The 19,953-nt window shown below is 39.5% G+C and overlaps 1 protein-coding gene across 1 annotated transcript; it reads right to left on the bottom strand.

The window, feature by feature from the left end:
* Positions 1-737: 737 nt before the first annotated feature.
* On the bottom strand, positions 738-19,387 carry LOC125897996 (acyl-coenzyme A thioesterase 1-like). The gene is given in 14 exon segments (XM_049591582.1): positions 738-823; positions 826-837; positions 999-1,134; positions 2,513-2,514; positions 2,692-2,770; positions 2,880-2,973; positions 5,873-5,958; positions 6,170-6,286; positions 6,427-6,602; positions 6,700-6,890; positions 7,061-7,160; positions 12,784-12,993; positions 17,022-17,149; positions 19,308-19,387. Coding segments are annotated over 14 exon segments (1,482 nt in total). The 5' UTR covers positions 19,373-19,387.
* Between the last annotated feature and the right edge of the window lie 566 nt (positions 19,388-19,953).

The raw sequence follows: 19,953 nt of genomic DNA, 5'->3' as shown, positions 1-19,953 counted from the left end.
GCACCCCAGTGTGGGCAAGGTTTGGCCCACAAGTTGAGTATCACTGGATCAGACAATATAGAATCTGATATACAGGTTGTAGATTTTGAAGCAGTTACCACACTGGTATAGTCCTAAAGGGAAATTATTTCAAACTGTGGAAGGGTCCCGTTGGTCCAAACCTTAGTGTCCACATAGCTCAAAGTATTGGAAAGTTCATAGCCGTCATTCTGAGAGGAGTGTTAACCAGTAATTTTATCTCTGAGTCAATCCTACTTGAAAAAATTTCAGAAAATCACCAGCATTGAATGAAGAGCTATTGGCAGGGGTATTCTGTATTTGATTAACAACAGCATCAAACAGAAACTGGATTATTTTTATTGATGTTACTCAGCTAAGAAAAACATGCTGTCATAGCAGCTGAGAGTGCACGTTTATACTCCTTAAAACACTTGACCCAGGCAAGGCGAACAGTCTCCTTTTCATACACCACCAACATTCAAGCCTTTCTCAAACCCATTTGAGTGCCCTCTGACAACCATGGCGCTGATTTCATCCAAGTGCATTCTCTGGTTGTAAAAGGAGCGACAGAGTCAAGGTTCATAGCAAGGCACCATTCAGATTCAGTTTATATTGATAAGTTCTGGGAGGTCCTTTTTATCTTAAAAGTCCCCCCCCCCCACTTCTCTGAATGTAAAACTCAGAGACATGAAGCATTTTCCATCACATCTGTGATGAGATATTTTTAATGTCAAGATTCATCCTCTCAGATTAGTTTCCATAAAATCCAGGATCTTTTTCCAGGCATCTTCCTGGGCAGCAGCGTGGGGTGCAGGGTGACCTCCCACAGAGTGAACACTGCAGATGGTACAAAGCAGGACAGATTTACTATCACTATTATTTTCCATAATAGTTAGTAGTTTCTATTACACTTGCTGGTCTGACATTAACGATGCAATCAAAAGTTATTAAATGGGATTTGGCTGAACAAAAAAATGCAGCTCTGGGACAGGGCTCACTTTTTTTGGGTTTGACACTCCACAGGGACGCTCTTGAGTGTGGTGTGTAAGGTGGTTCAATCAGGTGACCAGCACCGGGGTACGACACACGGGTGAACAGATGGGATTTTCCCGCAGCCTTCAGGGTCTCCTCGATCTGATGATCAATAAAACAGAGCTAAAACAACAACTAAACACTTTACAGTGAGCCAGTGGTACCATGGCCACCCTGAAACAATTCCTATAACAGCTCCTCTGGCAAAAATAATTACTTAAAGACATTGCTGTCTCTAAGAGGCTGTTGCATCCTCATTTTAAGATAGCTAGTTAGATTAAATATACAGTGGTATGTTGTGAAACTACACAACCTAAGGCATCCTTTGGTATGGGGGCTACTCATTGTTGGTGAGGGAAAAACTGGCATGACCAAAGGAGGTCCCTTGAACTCTCACCTCAAGATATCTGAATGAAAATGGGTTCTATAGTACCCACAAGTCTCCTTGAGAGGGCTTGTTGCAAGTCAACGATGTGTTCCTCACAATAAATGTACTCATTCATATTAAAGCTGTATAGTTGTCTTTTTAAGAGAGAGGACAATGATTTGAAGATCAATGAATCGCCTAACACATGCATTTCCAAAAAAGTTGGGGCGCTGTGTAAAACCTAAATATAAACCGAATGCAATGATTTGCAAATCCTTTTTGACTTATATTCAATTGAATATAGTACAAAGACAAGATATTTAATGTTCAATGTGATTAAACTGATTGCTTTTTGTAAATATACACTCATTCTGAATTTGATGCCTGCAACACGTTCTAAAAAAGTTGGGACAGGAGCATGTTTACTCCTGTATTATATCACCTTGGTAACTGAGGACACTAATTGTCGATGTTTTGAAAGTGAAATTCTTTCCCGTCCTTGCTTGATATAGGACTGACATTAACAAAGCCCTCACAGATGTGCAAGTTACCCATGATGCCATGGACACTAACACACCCACATACCATCAGAGATGTTGGCTTTAAACTTTGAGGTAGGAACAGTCTGGACGGTCCTTTTCCTCTTTAGACCAGAGGACACGACATCCATGATTTTCAGAAACAATTTGAAAGATTTGCAAATCATTGCATTCTGTTTTTATTCACGTTTTATACAGCGTCCCAGCTTTTTTTTTAATTGGGGGTGTACATAACACATTAAAACAGGATTGTTGTGGAACCCAAAATGTTAACTGTACTGGTATTAGTCTATGTACATCAACTGTAAAATGATAAAATTAAGTATGTCAGTATGTGATTCCTTAACTCTCATATCAACAGTTTTCAGCTCGCCTATAATAAAATAGCTTAATAGCATCCTTGAACTTCAGTAATGGTTTTTCAATTCTGTGTCATCCCAAGAGATTCAGCCCCATCTGGCCACCCCTAGAAAAAATTCTAGCTGCGCCACTGCGGTGAGCTCATAAACACATGCATACTAGAGCAATACAGTGAGTCTCACAGCTAACAACTTTAAAAATCTTTTTCATTTACAACTAAAGTTATTGTGTCTTTGACTGCTCTAATGTTTGACATAACAAAGACCACATATAACTAAATACTATGAACAACATGGTTTGCACTGAACATTTGTCCAGGAATACTTTATAAATGCTTTCCAACAACAATAATTTGTAATAGTGGAAAAAAGTTTAAAAAAGACAGTCTACCACGTCATGCGTTCTCTATGATTGAAGCGTTCTGGTCATCTTCACCCACTATGTACATCAATGGATGGGCGATATGCTCTAACTCAAAAGAAAAAAGAAAGAAAGAAAGAAAACACAAGATGTCATTCTGGAGCAAAGTTTTGTTCATCCATATAAAATATCAATATGCATATTGACTGTTAAGTCCTCACCTTCACTTTGCCCTTAGGATTAAGGTTTGCAGGCAAGGTGATGTCTTTGAAACTCACATAGCCTTCATCATCATACGTCCTATATTTCTTGTTACTATAAGGACAGAGAAAAACGCATCACGTATTATTTTTTTGATCTGTCTTTGGTGAAAATTTTGAAAACATTCTGTATGATTAACATGTTCTGCTTCTGAGCTTCATAAAGTCTGGGTTGAATACCAAAAAAGCTATTTTACTAGCTCTCCATCATTTAGACAATTAAATTAACAATAAACTGTTCAGTCTACAAGACTAAAACTACAACCATCTATGATACGGGACTGTAACACATATGCCACTTTCAAAATAAATCTTAAGAAGTGGCTAAAAAGTACACAAATTTGTAACCACAGTTAATGAGTTGATATACAACATATGTCTTTTTCTTTTCTCTCCTTTTTCTTCTATTTTATTCTATGGTTCTTTCTTTCCTTCTTTTTTGCGTTTAGTTACCACGCACTTTACAATATAACGGACTCCTACAACCAGTTAATCACAACTACAACAAGAACTATGAACTGGACCTTGCATTGCTGCAGTTTTACACTCCATCTACACACCCTCAAACAGTCCCTGCTCCTCTGGCTGCTGTTTATTATTTATTTAACTATTTATTTCTTTTTTCTTTTTCTCTTTCTTTTTCTTATTTATTTATTATTATTTATCTATCTCTTTTTTCTTTTTTTTTTCTGGTCTCAGGCTCAAATGTTTACCATGTACTTTGCAAAGTAACTAACAGCTCTTGAAAAATAGCTCTACAGCACTTTAATTTCTAATGTTTTACATTACTCCAACACTTTAACCCCCAATGTCTCCACATCTATTACTGTCATCTATCACAACTGATCACAACCACAACAAGATCTACAGTGCCCTCCAAAAGTATTGGAACAGTGAGGCCAATTCCTTTATTTTTGTTGTAGACTGAAAATATTTGGGTTTGACATCAAAAGATGAATATGGGACAAGAGATCAACATTTCAGCTTTTATTTCCAGGTATTTACATCTGGATCTGATACACAACTTAGAAGATAGCACCTTTTGTTTGAACCTACCCATTTTTCATGAGAGCAAAAGTATTGGAACATGTCACTGACAGGTGTGTTTTGTTGCCCAGGTGTCTCCCAATTACATTGATTATTCAAACAATAAATAGCACTGAATGTCTGAGCTCAGTTTCAGATTGGGTACGATAGATTTTGCCTGTGCAGACTGCATTTAGAGGTGGAACCAACATGAAAACCAGAGAGCTGTCTATGGGTGAAAAAGAAGCAATTGTGAATCTGAGAGAAGATGGACAATCAATCAGAGCAGGTAGACCAAGGAAAACCTCAGCAGTTGATGACAGAAACATTGTGAGAGCTGTAAAGAAAGACCCTAAAACAACTGTTAGTGACATCAGCAACAGCCTCCAGAGGGCAGGAGTGAAAGTATCACAATTTACTGTTCGCAGAAGACTTCATGAACAAAAGTACAGAGGCTACACCAGAAGATGCAAACCACTCATTAGCAAGAAGAATAGGAAGGCCAGGCTGGAATTTACCAAAAGGTACAGAGATGAGCCTCAAAAATTCTGGGAAAAAGTTTTATGGACTGATGAGACAAAGATTAACTTCTTCCAAAGTGACGGAAAGGCGAAAGTTTGGAGAAAGAAAGGATCTGCTCATGATCCCAAACATACAAGCTCATCTGAGAAACACGGTGGAGGTAATGTCATGGCTTGGGCATGGCTTCTTCTGGGACGGGCTCTTTCATCTTCATTGATGATGTAACATATGATGGCAGCAGCAAAATGAACTCAGAAGTCTACAGAAACATTTTGTCTGCTAATTTAAAAAAAGATGCAACCAAACTGATTGGGAGATCCTTCATCATGCAGCAAGATAACGACCCAAAACACACTGCCAAAACAACAAAGGAGTTCATCAGGGGCAAGAAGTGGAAGGTTTTAGACTGGCCAAGTCAGTCTCCAGACTTAAACCCAATAGAGCATGCATTTTACCTGCTGAAGAGGAGACTGAAGGGAGTAACCCCCCAAAACAAACAACAACTGAAAGAGGCTGCGGTGAAAGCCTGAAAAGCATCACAAAAGAAGAATGCAAAAGTTTGGTGATGTCAATGGGTCACAGGCTTGATGCAGTTATTGAAAGCAAAGGATTTGCAACTAAATATTAAGTCTCATTCACTTTAATCTATTTTAAGTTTATATGTTCCAATACTTTTGCTCACCTAAAAATTTTGTGTTCCATTACAAATAATGCTATCTTCTAAGTTGTGTATCAGATCCAGATGTAAATACCTGGAAATAAAAGCTGAAATGTTGATCTCTTGTCTCATATTCATCTTTTGATGTCAAACCCAAATGTTTTCAGTCTACAACAAAAGTAAACGAATTGGACTCACTGTTCCAATACTTTTGGAGGGCACTGTATGTACTGGACTCTGCATTGCTACAGGCTAACACACTATTCACACACCCCATACAGCCCCTCTCCCCCGTCTGCTCATTACCTGGTTGCACCCAGAAACAGGGCGTAAAGCATATACATACTTAAGGCACTGGAGGCAATATGATGTGTGCAATACTTCTGTTATGTGTCGCTGGCCGACTCTATACTGCAACGATAAGACTGTTATATTTTATGTGTACTGTATTGATTTTATACTACCTTTTAGGAACTATGCTGGTAAACATTTGGCAGGGGGACTACCAATGTAAATCAGCCCCTGGCTGCAATTGGGTGCGTCTGCATTTTCTTTTTTCTTTAAAAGGAATGTTTATTGATGTACACTGTCCCTTCTTAAACAAATAAACGTTATTGTATTGTAACTGTAGTCAATAGACTTCACACTTGATACTAGATCAGATCAGATCAGACGGATCCTTGCAATAACCCCACAGAGATGTCATAACAGTAATATCCTACAAGCTGCATCTCTAATTACTATTTACCTATCAACGTCTACAGTCCTGCCATCTGGATCTGAGAGCTTGACGATGTTTCCTACTGGGCCGTTGATACAAATCAAACAGAATGGCTGGAGGGGAGAACAATAGTTGTTTAAAGTCAAAGTAAACTCACCAAAATCTCTATTCCTCAGCCTAAACTATATATCCATAGTGTTTTTATAGCTGTTCATTCTAGGTGTGATATTTCATGTACATGAAGCTTAGTATGTATGTATGTATTGTGTGCTATGTAACTGTCAATTCAGAAAAAGGTGACAGAGAGAGACCTTTCTGACATACTTTGACACCAGTCTGAGTGGCCATTCGAAGAGTCAAGTAGACTCCATAGGAGGAACCGATGATCCCAATTCTGTCGGCACAGACCTGAGGATGATCTTGAAGGAGGTGGAATGCTGACTGTGCAAACAAAACAATTTTTTTTTTTTTTTTGAGGTGATGACAAAGTCATGAAAGTAAATGTGAGTTTTATTTAAGTGAGACGTACACATGTTGCAGAGAAAACATAGCATATAATAGGTTAAAGCCTCTCATCTTACTTTGAAATATGGATCACCAACATTGATTCTACTTTGTGGGCCAGGCAAATCTTTGTGTTTGAAGTAGGCAAGGGACAAGCTAGCATAGCCCCTGGATGCAAAAAGGGCGGAGCGGTACTCCTCCAGTCCTCCACCCATTCCCCACAAGTCCAGCATGGCTGGAAATGGGCCAGGGCCTGCAGGAAATCAGTACAGTAGGTGCTGTTCAGAGGACACAGTTTGTCCAGGGCAGTCTTAAAATGTGTGAGTGAGTGCTTCAAATCTCGTGCTCACCGGGAGGTAAAAACAACGTCCCGACAACTCCATCCTGGCGAATCTCTCTTCTCTGTACACCAGGTGCCATGTACCAGCGCTCAGTAGTTACAGCAGCCAGCTCGGTGCTCTGTCTCTCACTGGGTGAAACGTGGCCCTCCAGTAAGGACATGAGCACTATGTATGGAGTCTCTACATTTTTCTTTCTCAGCCTGTCAGAAAGAGCACATTTCAGTCAGGAAATGAAACAATAACAGTAACAGTGTTGGCAGAGAAGTTCAGCTTTGCTACAAGTGTATAAGACGACACACAGTCAGGTTTGATGCCACAAACTTGTTTTAAATTTTCTTTAGCTCTCAGTGAGCTTGTTTTCACCACCTGCCTTAAACCTTCTCTTGAACCAGGAGCTGGCTGCAGTCCCCAGAACAGTCCCATTGGCTCACAGCCCAAATATGAACCCCCGACTGAATGATCCCTGGTCACTATTGAAGAGACAGAAAGAAAGAGAGGAGAGAAGATCAGCAGCTGCCTGCATAAAAGTCTAAATGGTTCAAATAGTTTAATTTCTAACAGTTGTTTTCATGATACACAGATTCAATGTTAAAGGACAGTTCATCCCAAAATCAAAGAAACATATTTTTTCCTCTTACTTGTAGTGCCATTTATTAATCAAAGTTGTTCTGGTGTGAGTCACCAAATGCTGGAGATAAATAGGTTCTGTGGATACCCATAAAACTCCCTTACAAAGGTGCCCACTTTATGCTGGTCCCATGAATTACTGGGCACAAATTATGCACTTCTTTGCATAAAATATTTATCACAAATCTATGTAAAAACTTGATAAACAGTGCTGAGCTGCATCTCAAATTGTTAGGTTTCCAGCTTTCAGGTGATATATACAACTTCTATGTGGCATATTGTTGACCTGTTATCTCCCCTAAAAGATCCCCAGACCCCTCCCAAAAAAGACAAAAACAGGTCTACAACATGTGGGGCTCAGACGGTTAATTGTGTGCTGCCATTTTGCCTCTTTGACCACACTGTTGTAACAGTGCAGCACTGATTTTTAAGAAATAAATCTAAAAGTCAAGTCATGATAAACTACATTTCTTTGCATTACTTTGATTCCCAATCAAAACACTCACATTGTTCATATGGACTGTTTTAAAATGCAAAGTTCTGACATTTTAAACCTGCGATAAAAAGTGTGATTAATCACGATTAACTGTTGAAATTCAGCGATTAATTGCAATTTAAAAAAAATTAATTGTTTGACAGCTCCAGTAGGAACTATTTTCTTTCTACCAAACTATACCCAGAGCCCTTGAATAGAGAGTCGCGTCATCTCCATTCACTCTAATGGGCCATTTTTTTCACAGCAATGGCGGTTCGCGGAGCCTCTCAATAGTTCCCGGAAGTAAGCGGCACATGCTAGCAGCGCAATGGAGTTACAGCAGAAAAGACTGGCTGTGTTGTACTTTTAACAGGTAAGATGTCCAAAGACTCAAATTTTACATTATCAGCACAACTTATCTAAATTAACATGTGCATTAAAGCTTGTTAGTGGATTATCCCCCATTAAATTAGTAGATTTATGTAATGTTAAAAGATAAGATAACAGATTAGGCTAGGACACTGTACATACTGTACACACCATCCAGGCAATGCTAACCATGAACAGCTTGTTAGTTTTAAATTGTCTTCTCCTAAACCATTTTATCTAACATTGGCAAGTTAGAGTGCTTCCAGTCCTGATTTTTTGCGATTATTGATTATTAGCTCAGTTAAATATGACATTGCTGCATGATTGTTGAGTGGAGGAGGTGAAATGAAACAAAAACGTAACTTATGGTCTGTTTTTTAGGCTTTGTGATTCTGTTGAGTATACCTGTCTATACTATGTTACAGCTCAGCTGATATTACACTGATAGCGAAGTGAGGGAAGTTTGAGGACCTGAATAAGATTTAAAACACAAGATTAAGTAATTTTGATAAATGAAACATACCAAGCTAAATGGGGAATTATTCTAAATACCAAATGTATGTATATATTACTGTATTATACATATGATCATGCTAAACATATATTCTATCACAGTATTAGATATGTAATCTTGTATATTTGTAACCTGCTGTAGGAGCACTGGGTGGTGGCGGAGCAGTGATGCTGCAGGACCACTGTGTGAGAGAGGACGCTGCAGATAAGTGCTGAGTCGATCTTGGTGAGACTTAAAACTTAACAAGGTGTGTTTCAAGTGGTTCCAGAGATAAGGAATCATACTTAATATGTATTATACTGCATTTTATATTAATTATATAAGTAATTATATTGAATATAATATATGATATACAGTCTTGGGCAAGTTACTTTGAAAATGTAATAAATTGCATATTACCAGTTACCGTCATTATAATATTATAATATTAGTAGGCATTATAAAATAGAAGAGGGTCATGTTGTTTTATAGTGGCTAATTAAAGCACATAGTTTTAATTACAGTTCATTAACTTACAAATCCAGTAGTGGGCGATATTGTATAGTCTGATGAAGGCTCTCCTCTGGAGTGCAGATCTGACCGATTCACGCATTCACATGTAGTGGTTGTAACTTTGTATTAAAATCCTCTGCTTATATAAATAACAGTGTGATGATATTAAACAATTAAATAGCCTAGACCTTTTCAAATAAACAGGTAACTGTGGACACAGGGACGACCAGACACAGGATCAAAGTCTGATAACTTATGAGATAGGGATGAATATTTGAGAGCCAGTCATATGAAACACAGTAGGCAGATGCTGAGGTTAGCACAACAAAAGCAAATTGGCTTGCCAGTCAGTCACTATGACAAGTGCAAATTAATACACCAGAGCTGGTAGACCCACCTGCTGGTTTCCAGTGTGCTGAGTTACAACAGCACCCAACACTGAAATATAAGTAAACATTTTCAGGAATTATACTGCAGTGATGCTGCATGCCTCGTGTCAGGAGTGCTGCAGGATGAGGACCATTCATGTTACAGTTCAGGAGTGGCAATAACAATGATGTTACAGGTCCAGGGGTGCATTGTGGTGCAGGGGCGCTCACAGCATGATGCACAAAGATGGTGGGAATTAAATCTGCTCTAAGCCTTGTCTTGCCCTTTTTGGTCTTGGCAAACTGGTCTGCACCAAAATGTGCCTGCAGTGACTTCCCACACACAACTCACTTTTGTCTACCCACAGACATATCCCATAGTGGTTGAATGCAAACAGTATTCGGGAACACTTTATACATGAGACAACTTCAAACAAATGCAATTAAAACTGATGCCACTTGTCATACTTGAGCCTTATCTCACAAGGCAACGTCAGACCCAGGCATATATACGTGTGCCTAACCATATCTCCTCTTTCTTTTTTTTCTCTTTCAGCACAAGAACAACAGGGGGATGCAATGGAGCCTGAACTCACCCCGCAATGAAACAACCCCCTTACCCTGAGTCTCAACTCTGTGGGTTTTGCAAGCCTTTCTCTGTTCCTTATTTTTAATAAACCAAACACTGAGCTTCCCAATAGTGATGTCTTTGTTTGTGGAAATGTGCTAATGCAGTATTTGAGAATGATAACCTTACATATTTTTGTTGTTGTCGTCTGTAGTGAGTCTCAGGTTACTCCTGCTGACTTAGGCCAAAAAAAATTTCTCATCTCTGTGTCAATGAAGAAATTGTGCATGTGTACCTCTCTCTCTAAACGACTGGTACATCCCCACACAGCACCATGGTGGAGACTGTACGAGAGAACAACACAGAAGGAAGGGCACAGACAAACTGCTTGACATCCAAGTCATGTTTCTGAGTTTATTAAAAATTAATTTGTTATAGTAAATAAGTACATAGTAAAAAGACAAAGATACATAAAATATATATGTCTATAAACTGCTGCTGCTGTTGCTGCTAGCCCAGTGACCCATTGTGCTGTCACTTGACAGTCATTGGTAGTCACCCGTAGGTCTCCTTCTGTCCCACTGAAAGTAATTAAGATAACAATAGTTATAAATCATTACAACCATTACATTATCAATAAATGTTAGGATGTGATTACTCTTGACGACCATACAAGACTAAGGACAGAATTGAAAACATAATTTAAAGCAATAAAAGCAACATCCTGTTTCACCAAGTTAAGGAAAGACTGACATACTTAAACAAGGCAGACAATAATATATGTTATATACACATTACACATAGTTATACTGTGTAATAATACATTTCTATCATATAATTATGCTATGTCATTAATATTATACTGGCCTGTATACATATATAAATACATATCCTTATCTGCATCCCTTATATTTAAACTGTGCACTGTGTACATACTGTGTAATATTCCTGTGTGCAATATTTTGCCACTTCCTGTGGATATCTATACATTCCTATATTTTTACAGTAAGAATACTACACATGCATATTACACTCATCCTGTGCAGCTATTAATCATGAGCATACAGTATCTGTTTAAGTGAAAGGTGTATATGGATTTTCTATTATTTTCATTAAGTCTAATTTGTATTTAAAAATGTTTTATCCTTTTTCTATTGCCTCTGCTCTGAGCTGCTGTAACGTGAATTTCCAAGGTTGGGATTAATAGAGTCTTACCTAACTGTAGTAAACTAACACTAATCTTCAAATATTAGTACATTTTACTTTAAAAAACAACATAAAGATGTAACTGTTTATATGCTACATGTATATTACAAATAAATGTAGTTATTGACAGCTACTTACCAAAAATTGGAGTTCTGTCTTTCAGTATTATGTATTTAAACGCCCACCAGTAACTTCCGGGAACTATCCGAGGTCTACATGAGTCACGTGACGCACAAACATTTTGGACTTCCGTTGTTGCGACTCTGTTATATTCTACGGCACTGACTATACCCACCCACTGTAACACTGTGCTGAAGGAAGCGCATCTACTAATGGACAATAGCAAATGTGTTATAAAATGAGATTGTTTTCTTTGAGCCATTGAGCAAGTGTTTCATGATAATCTGTGTTACTGTTCACTGGTGCACAGTAAATATGCTCTGTTCTTTCAACATTGGCTGGTATTGTTAATGTGCTAACTGGCTAACTAGTGCCAAGATGGTCTTCCAGTCTGAATGACCAATACAGAATGCCGCCATCTGCTGGTGTGGAGAATCATTTCCTCAGAACTTTCATGCTGGTTGACCGTCGGCTATAGTCTTTGCAGTGTGTGCTTGTGTAACTTTTTGGCCAAGACACTGCCAAAGGTGACGCAACAGTTGGCTTTTGTTGCCACTGGTTCTTAATGTCCGTTTGGTGTGTCTGGGCCTCAACGTTAGCTTGCAATGGTGGTAAGTGAGCTAGCAGTAGATGAATGCTTCCTTCTGTGTAGTGATACTGTTCACTGTTGGAAAGTGTAGATCAGAAGAGAGAAAATAGTTCCTGCATGAAACTGCTCACAACGGGTGTGGTTTAGGTCATGACTTCTGGAAAGAGACACTGATGTTGAGTTTTGTTGAAGTGATGCTGAAGTATGTTTTGGTGCTTTAAGCACCACAAGCCAAGTGCCATCTAGTTCCATTATATTTGAAAGAAGGCAGACATCTCTACAGTAGATACCTCCAACACTGGGCAACTCCCACCAAAACAATCTAGACTGATAAATAGCTCCTACAGGCAAGAGGAAAAATAGCCTACGTATTTTCAATTTTAGGGTAAATTGTCCCTTTACATTCATCAACCACACTTTATAGCTCTATTAGTTAAAACTTAACACTTGATTCAGCCCAATTGCTCTTTTAGTAGTTCATATCTCTTTTTAATTTTGAGTAACTGTTTAAGTTTTATTAAAAGAGATGTGAACACTTATCTACCTGAATGGTGGGTCACTGAAATAGAATTCAGGTTTAATCTCATAATAATAGTATTTACATTTACTTGAACCCTTTTTTATGTCTACAATGCGACTATTGTGTTTTCTTTTACAAACTGTAACAAGTTAATACATTACATCTGGAGTAATTACATTATTACAACAGCATTACATATAATCCAACAGATAATATATTGTACTAGAAAACTCAGCATGACTCACAGTTGACAGTGCCATCTGAATTTGTGTTATAATGGGCGAATGCCTCCCACAGGTCACCATCATCACTGTGCATTTGTGTACACACTGTGACAGGACTGTGTGGGGGCAGGAAACGTCCTTTAATGCTGATCGGTTCATCTATGAGGGCACGAGCAGGAGCAGCTGTCAATAGAGGGGCTGGTCTAAAGCTGCTTTTCCACCGAACTCCACCTACAAGAAAAATATACCTGTGAACTTTAAGGTTTTACAAAAGAAATTGTGATATGTACTGCAGATGACAATTTATTTTAAATGCTCTGATGTCAAAGTATTAGATTTTGTATCAAGTATCAGAGAGCTGATAAAGATCCAACAGACCTTGATGTGGAGAAATTCTAGATTTTTCATGCATATGGCAAAATTTTTGTCCATTTGTCACTTACATACTTCCCTCCATACACAGTCACTGGGAGCAATTTTAGGTTTCTTGAGTGGCTCAGCAACTTTCTGGTGGGCCCTGGAGTGCCATAGAGTAGGCTTTAGGAGGTCCTGCCAAATGGTTTGATTTTTTTTTCTTTGCTAATTATTTTTAAATCTAAATGTGCTCAAGACTTAACATAAATGAAAACCATGGCGACCGGGGGAGAGTTAGGGATAACGTTAACAGCGCTGTAAACAGCCGGCCAAAAACAACAGAGAGTCACAGAGGAAAAAGCACATTTTCACATCTAACGCAGTGAATCGAGGGTTAATTTTGATCAGTCCACAGCTGTTGTTTGCTGGAACAGTGGACTAATGAACTAAACAACTAAGAAGTCTAACCAACATGGCTTTGGTGAGTTTTATTTTGTTTCTGTCAAATTTGTATTAGTGTTTTAATTGAGCATAGTGTTAGTTCAGACAGGACACAATGTCAAGCCCAGCTCACACCCCAGCTACATCAGTTGATCTCAAACAGCCTAATCAACTGATGGAGCAGCTGACTGATGGAAGGAAGTCAGCTGATAGATCACATGATTCCTTTCTATGCAACCAACTGGCAAATCTCATTCAGCGCACCCTTTTTAAACTGCTCTGGCCTGCCTACTGTTGCTGCTTCCTCTGCAAGCTACTTTGCAACCTGCCTCCACCCCAGCTCCTCCTTTTCATGTTGTGTCTGACTTATCAGTGTCATCTGTTCTGTTCCCGTGGGGTCTTTGCTGCTGCTCTCCCTGCTTAGGCTTTCCATGTAGGCGCATGGAAAGGCAGGGAGGTGAGTTCTCTCTGCCTCAAGGCTTTCCTCATTTGCACGTGGAAGGGCAGACAGGTTTGCTCTCTCCGCCTTAGGGCTTTCCACGTAGGCACACAGAAGGGTGGAGAGGTGTGCTCTCCACCTTATGCTTTCCACGTAGGCACATGGAAGAGGCTTTCTGCATAGGCCTGAGGAAAGGCATAGAGGCCCCAGAACAAAGCCATACCACCAAATATTAAACTTGAAAATTGAAATAAAGTTTTCTTTGACTAAAGTGTTCCTGACTAAACTGTGAGTTAACAAGACAGTGAAGCTAGTCTTACTTTGGTAAAAGAGGTAAACCCAAATTCAGAAGGTGTGTGTTGTATTTCGCTGTTCAGTAAGAAAAGTAAGTGTAAGAGTATTACGTTTCTTGGCATTTTTGAGGATATTTAGTGTATTTATTAGACTGAAACACAGCTAAGTTGCCAGTGGGGGGTGGTTGGGTAGGGTTGTGGCAACACCACACACAATCTGGAAATCCATTGGTAAAAAAAAACAACTTTTTTCCTTCCTTTACCTCTGGAGGCACAGCCCGGAGTTTTTCAACTAACGGAAGTGCAGGGGCCTCACGCCCTTCACTTCCGGCGGTGCCGCTAGGGAATCGCTGTGTTGTTTACAAATGCTTTGGGTAGAAAACCAGCAGAGTTTAGCTATATATTACATTTTTCACGTCACTATATCACCGTGTAGACTAATCTGATGTTTGTTAAGTCTATAAACACAATGACTGAACAAACATTATTTCTGTGTGCACGTTTTGTGAATAATAACAATAATAACATCGTAGATTAGCTGGGCTAACTGTTAGCTGTTAACGTTAGCCGTTAGAGGTGTCTGTAATAACCATAGACTGTATAAAAATAAGGTAATAACTCAATAAATGGTTCGTGAATAAAATATTTTTTCCAGCGGATATCTTAGTAACTCTAAATTGTCCGTAGGTGTGAATGTGAGCGTAAATGGTTGTCTGTCTCTATGTGTCAGCCCTGCGATAGTCTGGCGACCTGTCCAGGGTGTACCCTGCCTCTCGCCCGATGTCAGCCGGGATTAGGCTCCAGCCCCCCCGCGACCCTCAAGAGGATGAATGAAGATATCTTAGTTACAACATGATTGAGCTAGCAAAGCAGTTTTGTGTTGCTATGTGTGGCATTTATTCAGTTATGGGAAATCACGATGTCTAGAAAGCATCAGACTGCAGCTGACAGGGACAGCTAACAGCTGCAGCAAAGCTAACATCAGGACGTCATCTGCTAAAAGCCTCCCGTTGTTGGATACGACATGAAACTACTCCAGTTAGCTCAATCATGTTGTAACTAAGACATCCGCTGGAAAAAATATTTTTTTTAACGTTGACGAGACGGCATTTTGGGTGGAGCAGTCGGACGTGGAGCTTGCTGTTTCTGTAGATACACATTTCCTGGGGACACCTGCATGTCTCGGCCACGCCCCCTCCATTGTGATTGGCTAAAGCACAACATCATTCAAACTCAAAGCCCCGCCCTCCCCTCCTCTCTAGTCGTCTTTCACAGAGGGCTGCCGACAGAGTCTACAATGTAGATTGCAGAATCTGTCTTGAGAGATTACACCACAAACAATATCTTCAAATACCATATACCATGAAATTTCACTAAGGTATGACAAAATAGATACTGTCCAAGCCTAGGACAGACAAACATGTTTTGCCAGTGTTCCAGTGGCGATTGCTTTAAGACTGCAAGGGAAGCTCAGCTTCCCCTAAAATGTCAAGAAATAAGTGGTCAAATATGTGCTGTTGTGTTTACATTTCATTGACTAAATATGCGCTAGAACGCGTTCAACTTTTGTTCAGAATCAGCTACTTATCACAGGTCACTGATGCGACATTCTTCTCATTCATTCCAAAGACTTCAATGGGGAAGCATAGAGTGGGTTGTTCCACTGCAGCGAAACTAGACAGTCATTGGATAAATGCTCGGTTTTGTCCCGCCCATCGGACGCTCAGCGTCTCTGGGGGTCTATGGGGCAGTGGGCTGGCCTTGGCTGGCCTGGACGCTGGGCTTCTGCATGATGATTGGATGATCTGTCTGAGGCTGAATCCCTTTTTGATTGACAGCGAAATGAGCGAATCAGCGATCTTGAAATATAAACCACCACTGGAACATTTTTCAAGTTTCATTCCGTTGTTCGAGTTGATCTGGAGACTTTTCCAATCCTTAGTGACTTTCTCTTTGTTAAAAGCGACAAGCGACAAATCTAGCATCTTTTCTGGTGTTATTGGAGACTGTACTCGTGTTTGGAGACTCTGACTTCTGTCGCTCTGCAGTTACTGTCCCCAACGAGCAGTGGGTGCTGTGAGCCCCTCCACCATCCCAAAGCACTCACAGACGGTAAAACTAGCCTCGCACAGCAGCCCCAGCAAGCGAGCGAGCTAGCAGGCTGCACATAATAGCAGACAATTTGAATATTGTCGACCGGATTTTGGCGAAGCCGTTTGATAGTCTTCCTTAGGAGGAGAAACTTAGAGTTAAACAGCAGGACAGATCAACACCTCAGATTGATTTGGTGCAAAGGGTGGGGAAAGTAACAGGTCTTTTCACCCATCTGAAAATCTTTGAGGTGTGTTTTGCTGTGGTTCTGTGGCATGAGTGTGGTTGAAAAACAGCTTCAATTAAATGCTCCTTTTATAAGTTACTGCCTCGCCACAATACGACAACTATTATGATGTAAACTTAAAGTGAGCTTCCCCTGTTTGCAAGACCAGCAGCCGCCACTGCAGTGTTCACTAGCTAACATTATGCTCCAGTTTATTTTTTCTCCTGTTTTTGCCATGTTATGTTTTCCTTTGTCATTTATTTGGGAGGGGGTCCCCTGAAGTACTTTAATAATCAGAAGTGTGCCTTAAATAACAGAAGCTTGAGAAGCTCTGGTGTAGCTTAAGGTCACTTTAACATGTGGACATGAGGAGCTAGGAATCAAATAATAACACAATAAAGAACAACAATCTTACCCACAGCACGATGCAAACACGCCAGGCTCCTGTGTACACCGATGCATGGTATCATCTTGGTTTCTATGAGCTGCCGTATTGTTGTCAAACACACATGAGCTCTGACTGTTATGGTGTTTCTGTCTCCCCTTTAAAAAAGAAATGAGTGGAGGTCAAACACCAAGATACATGAAACATTCCAGAGTCACGTCTTTTTGGTGAAATTAAGTCAATCTGTCCAGTCAGTGCAGGTGTAGAGTTATACATTAAACCTTACAACTGATCCAAGGGTGACCTGTACACTCTGCTGCAAAGGTTTGTCAGACTCAGACGTGCTCCTCTTCACACCTTTGGCCTACATAACTTTCCAAACTGTTAGAAAACTATTCTAAGATGCTAATTTATGACTGGCTAAGTCCTGAAAAGGCAGCACGGTGATGCAGTAGTTAGCACTGTCGCCTCACAGCAGGAGGGTTTCAGCTGGCCCTTCTGTGAAGAGTTTGCATGTTCTCCCCATGTCAGCGTGGGTGACTGTCAATTGCTCGTGTGAACGTGAGTGTGATGCTGTGTCTGTCTGCATGTGTCCGGATAGTCCGGCTTTTTGTTCAGTGTGTTCTCCACCACTGTCCCAGTGTCAGCTGGGATAGGATCCAGACCCTGTGCCCGGAGACATCGTTATAGATAATGAATGAATTCCTAAAAATGTGGATTTTTCCAGTTTCCTCTTTCTGTGTCAAAGTGCCCTTTACTTTTGTAAAAAATAGCAATGCTAATATAAATATATTCAGTTACAACTAAGTCCTCCATTCAAAATCATATCATCTTAATCAACTAAAGTACAAGTACCCCAAAACTTAGTACATAGTACAGAAGACCGGGGCTGGTTGTCACACGGGTTGGTTGTCAAAGTGCTTATTGCAGCCACACTTTTGTGCAACACACACAAAACACTGAGGTGAGGAGATATTCTGTAATATTTATGGGTCAGATTATGTTTGTGTTGTTTTGCATAAAGCTTGTAGGTTATTAGTTATTTAAAAATCAAACGTATTTAAAAGGTTAAAGGTAATAGCTTTGATTTGAGTCAACGTTTAGTGAGCAAGCTAAAGCCATGTGGTAGCTGGCTTCTAACACACACACACACACACACACACACACACACACATTATGACTTTAGTTCCTCATTATAAAACAATGTTGTAACTGAACAGTGACTTACTTTAAACTCGGCTGTTTGATATGTTAACTTAACTTCCTGGTCATACTGTGATGAAGATTATTCAATTCCAGTCTCACTGTTTCATTTAATGTTATATTCACAATGACTTCTTATGAAACAATGGCTTTAATGAAAGCTAGATTTTTTTTTTCAGTAATGTAAATTCCTCCATTTCACTTCTCATTACAGAAGATAATTCAAACAATCACCTGGTTCAAATTCATGGTTGAAACACAAGGGGCATGGATGAGCACTCTTATAGAAGTGGTTTTCATTTCAAAACTGGTCTTTCTATCTTAAAAAAATAAAAAGTTACATCATTTTTTATTTATCTTTTCCTGAAACTCCACTGATAACTGCAGGGACAACCAACCTCATGATGGGACTAGTTGTCACAATGTGTCAGAGTGTCTTTGATGGTTAATCTTGTCACAGTAAGTTGTAAAAGTGACAGGGATACCAATTTCAAGCAAATACATTAAGCTTTCATTTAATAAAGGAATGACTACTGAAAGATGTTTTGGTGATGAGCAATTCACACAAGAGTATAAAGTGTGACAACCAACCCCAGTCTCCCTACATGTGTAGGTCTACTAACTTCTGGCACACTAGTCTTACTACACACATTTCTCCTTCCCTCACAGTTTTTCACATTTTGAATAAAAGTTGTGATCCAAGTTAAAGTTAAAAGGCTGTAAACGACAAATATTTATTTATAAATGTAAACATATTTGTATGTTCAGGTGTGGAGTGACATCAGCTTTTCTGCTCCACTCTTCTCCTCTAAATATATCATGGGAAATATTACAATATCATATCACTACAGTGATCAGAAATAATGATTTGCACAGTCATAAAATAATAAGCTCCTTTAGATCGTAACACCGCTTCATGCTGCGACAGTTTCTCTTAAGCACCGCAGTCTGATCAAACTACCGCTCACCTGACCTCAGTGCAGCTGCTCCTTCCGACTCACACACTCCTATTTAAACATGCAGAGACACGTCCACACACACACACACGGCTGAAACAGAGTTCAATGTCTCTGGGCTCTAACTGTACAGTATATTAAAATGGGAAATATTTACGAAACAAGGTGGACCTTGGCGGACCCCAATTCCTTCTTCTTCTTCGGTTTACTGGTGGTTTGCATCTACAATGTTGCACTACCGCCAACTGCTGGATTTAAACTAAAATCTCACGACCCTTTCCACCCATTTCATACTCTACTAGAAATTCTGTTTTCCAGGTTTGAGAGAGCCTAAAGGCGTATCTCCAGAAACTACAACACTCAGATGTCTCCTTGCTGCATTTATAATCATGTCAGTGTTATAATTGTTTGCTCTTCCAGCAGTGCGATACTACAGATATCAGGGTGCATGTAAACACATCTGGTGACTCCTCTGGTAAATTGATCAGTTACCAACAATCTGAAGTAATTTTGACATGAAATTGGTCTGAAATTGTTGAGCTTTTGCAGATCAATGTAAGGATTTTTAAGACAAGGTTTAATAGCAGGTTTAAAATCTGAGGGTACAGAGCACATACTGTAGAAAGTGACTTTGATAATAATTTCAATAATCTGACTACTCTATCCAGGAAATAGGTCCTTGAAAAGATTTTAGCAGGAATACTCAACTTGTTTTGCCTGGGGGCCACTTTTGCAATATGACAAGAAGCCAGGGGCCAGTTAGTAACAAACATTGATAATATTTATGAGTATATAATAAATTA

This window comes from Epinephelus fuscoguttatus, linkage group LG1 (genome assembly GCF_011397635.1).
Source record: "Epinephelus fuscoguttatus linkage group LG1, E.fuscoguttatus.final_Chr_v1".
Classification (NCBI taxonomy): Eukaryota; Metazoa; Chordata; class Actinopteri; order Perciformes; family Serranidae; genus Epinephelus; species Epinephelus fuscoguttatus.
This window is presented reverse-complemented; position numbering and strand designations above follow the sequence as displayed.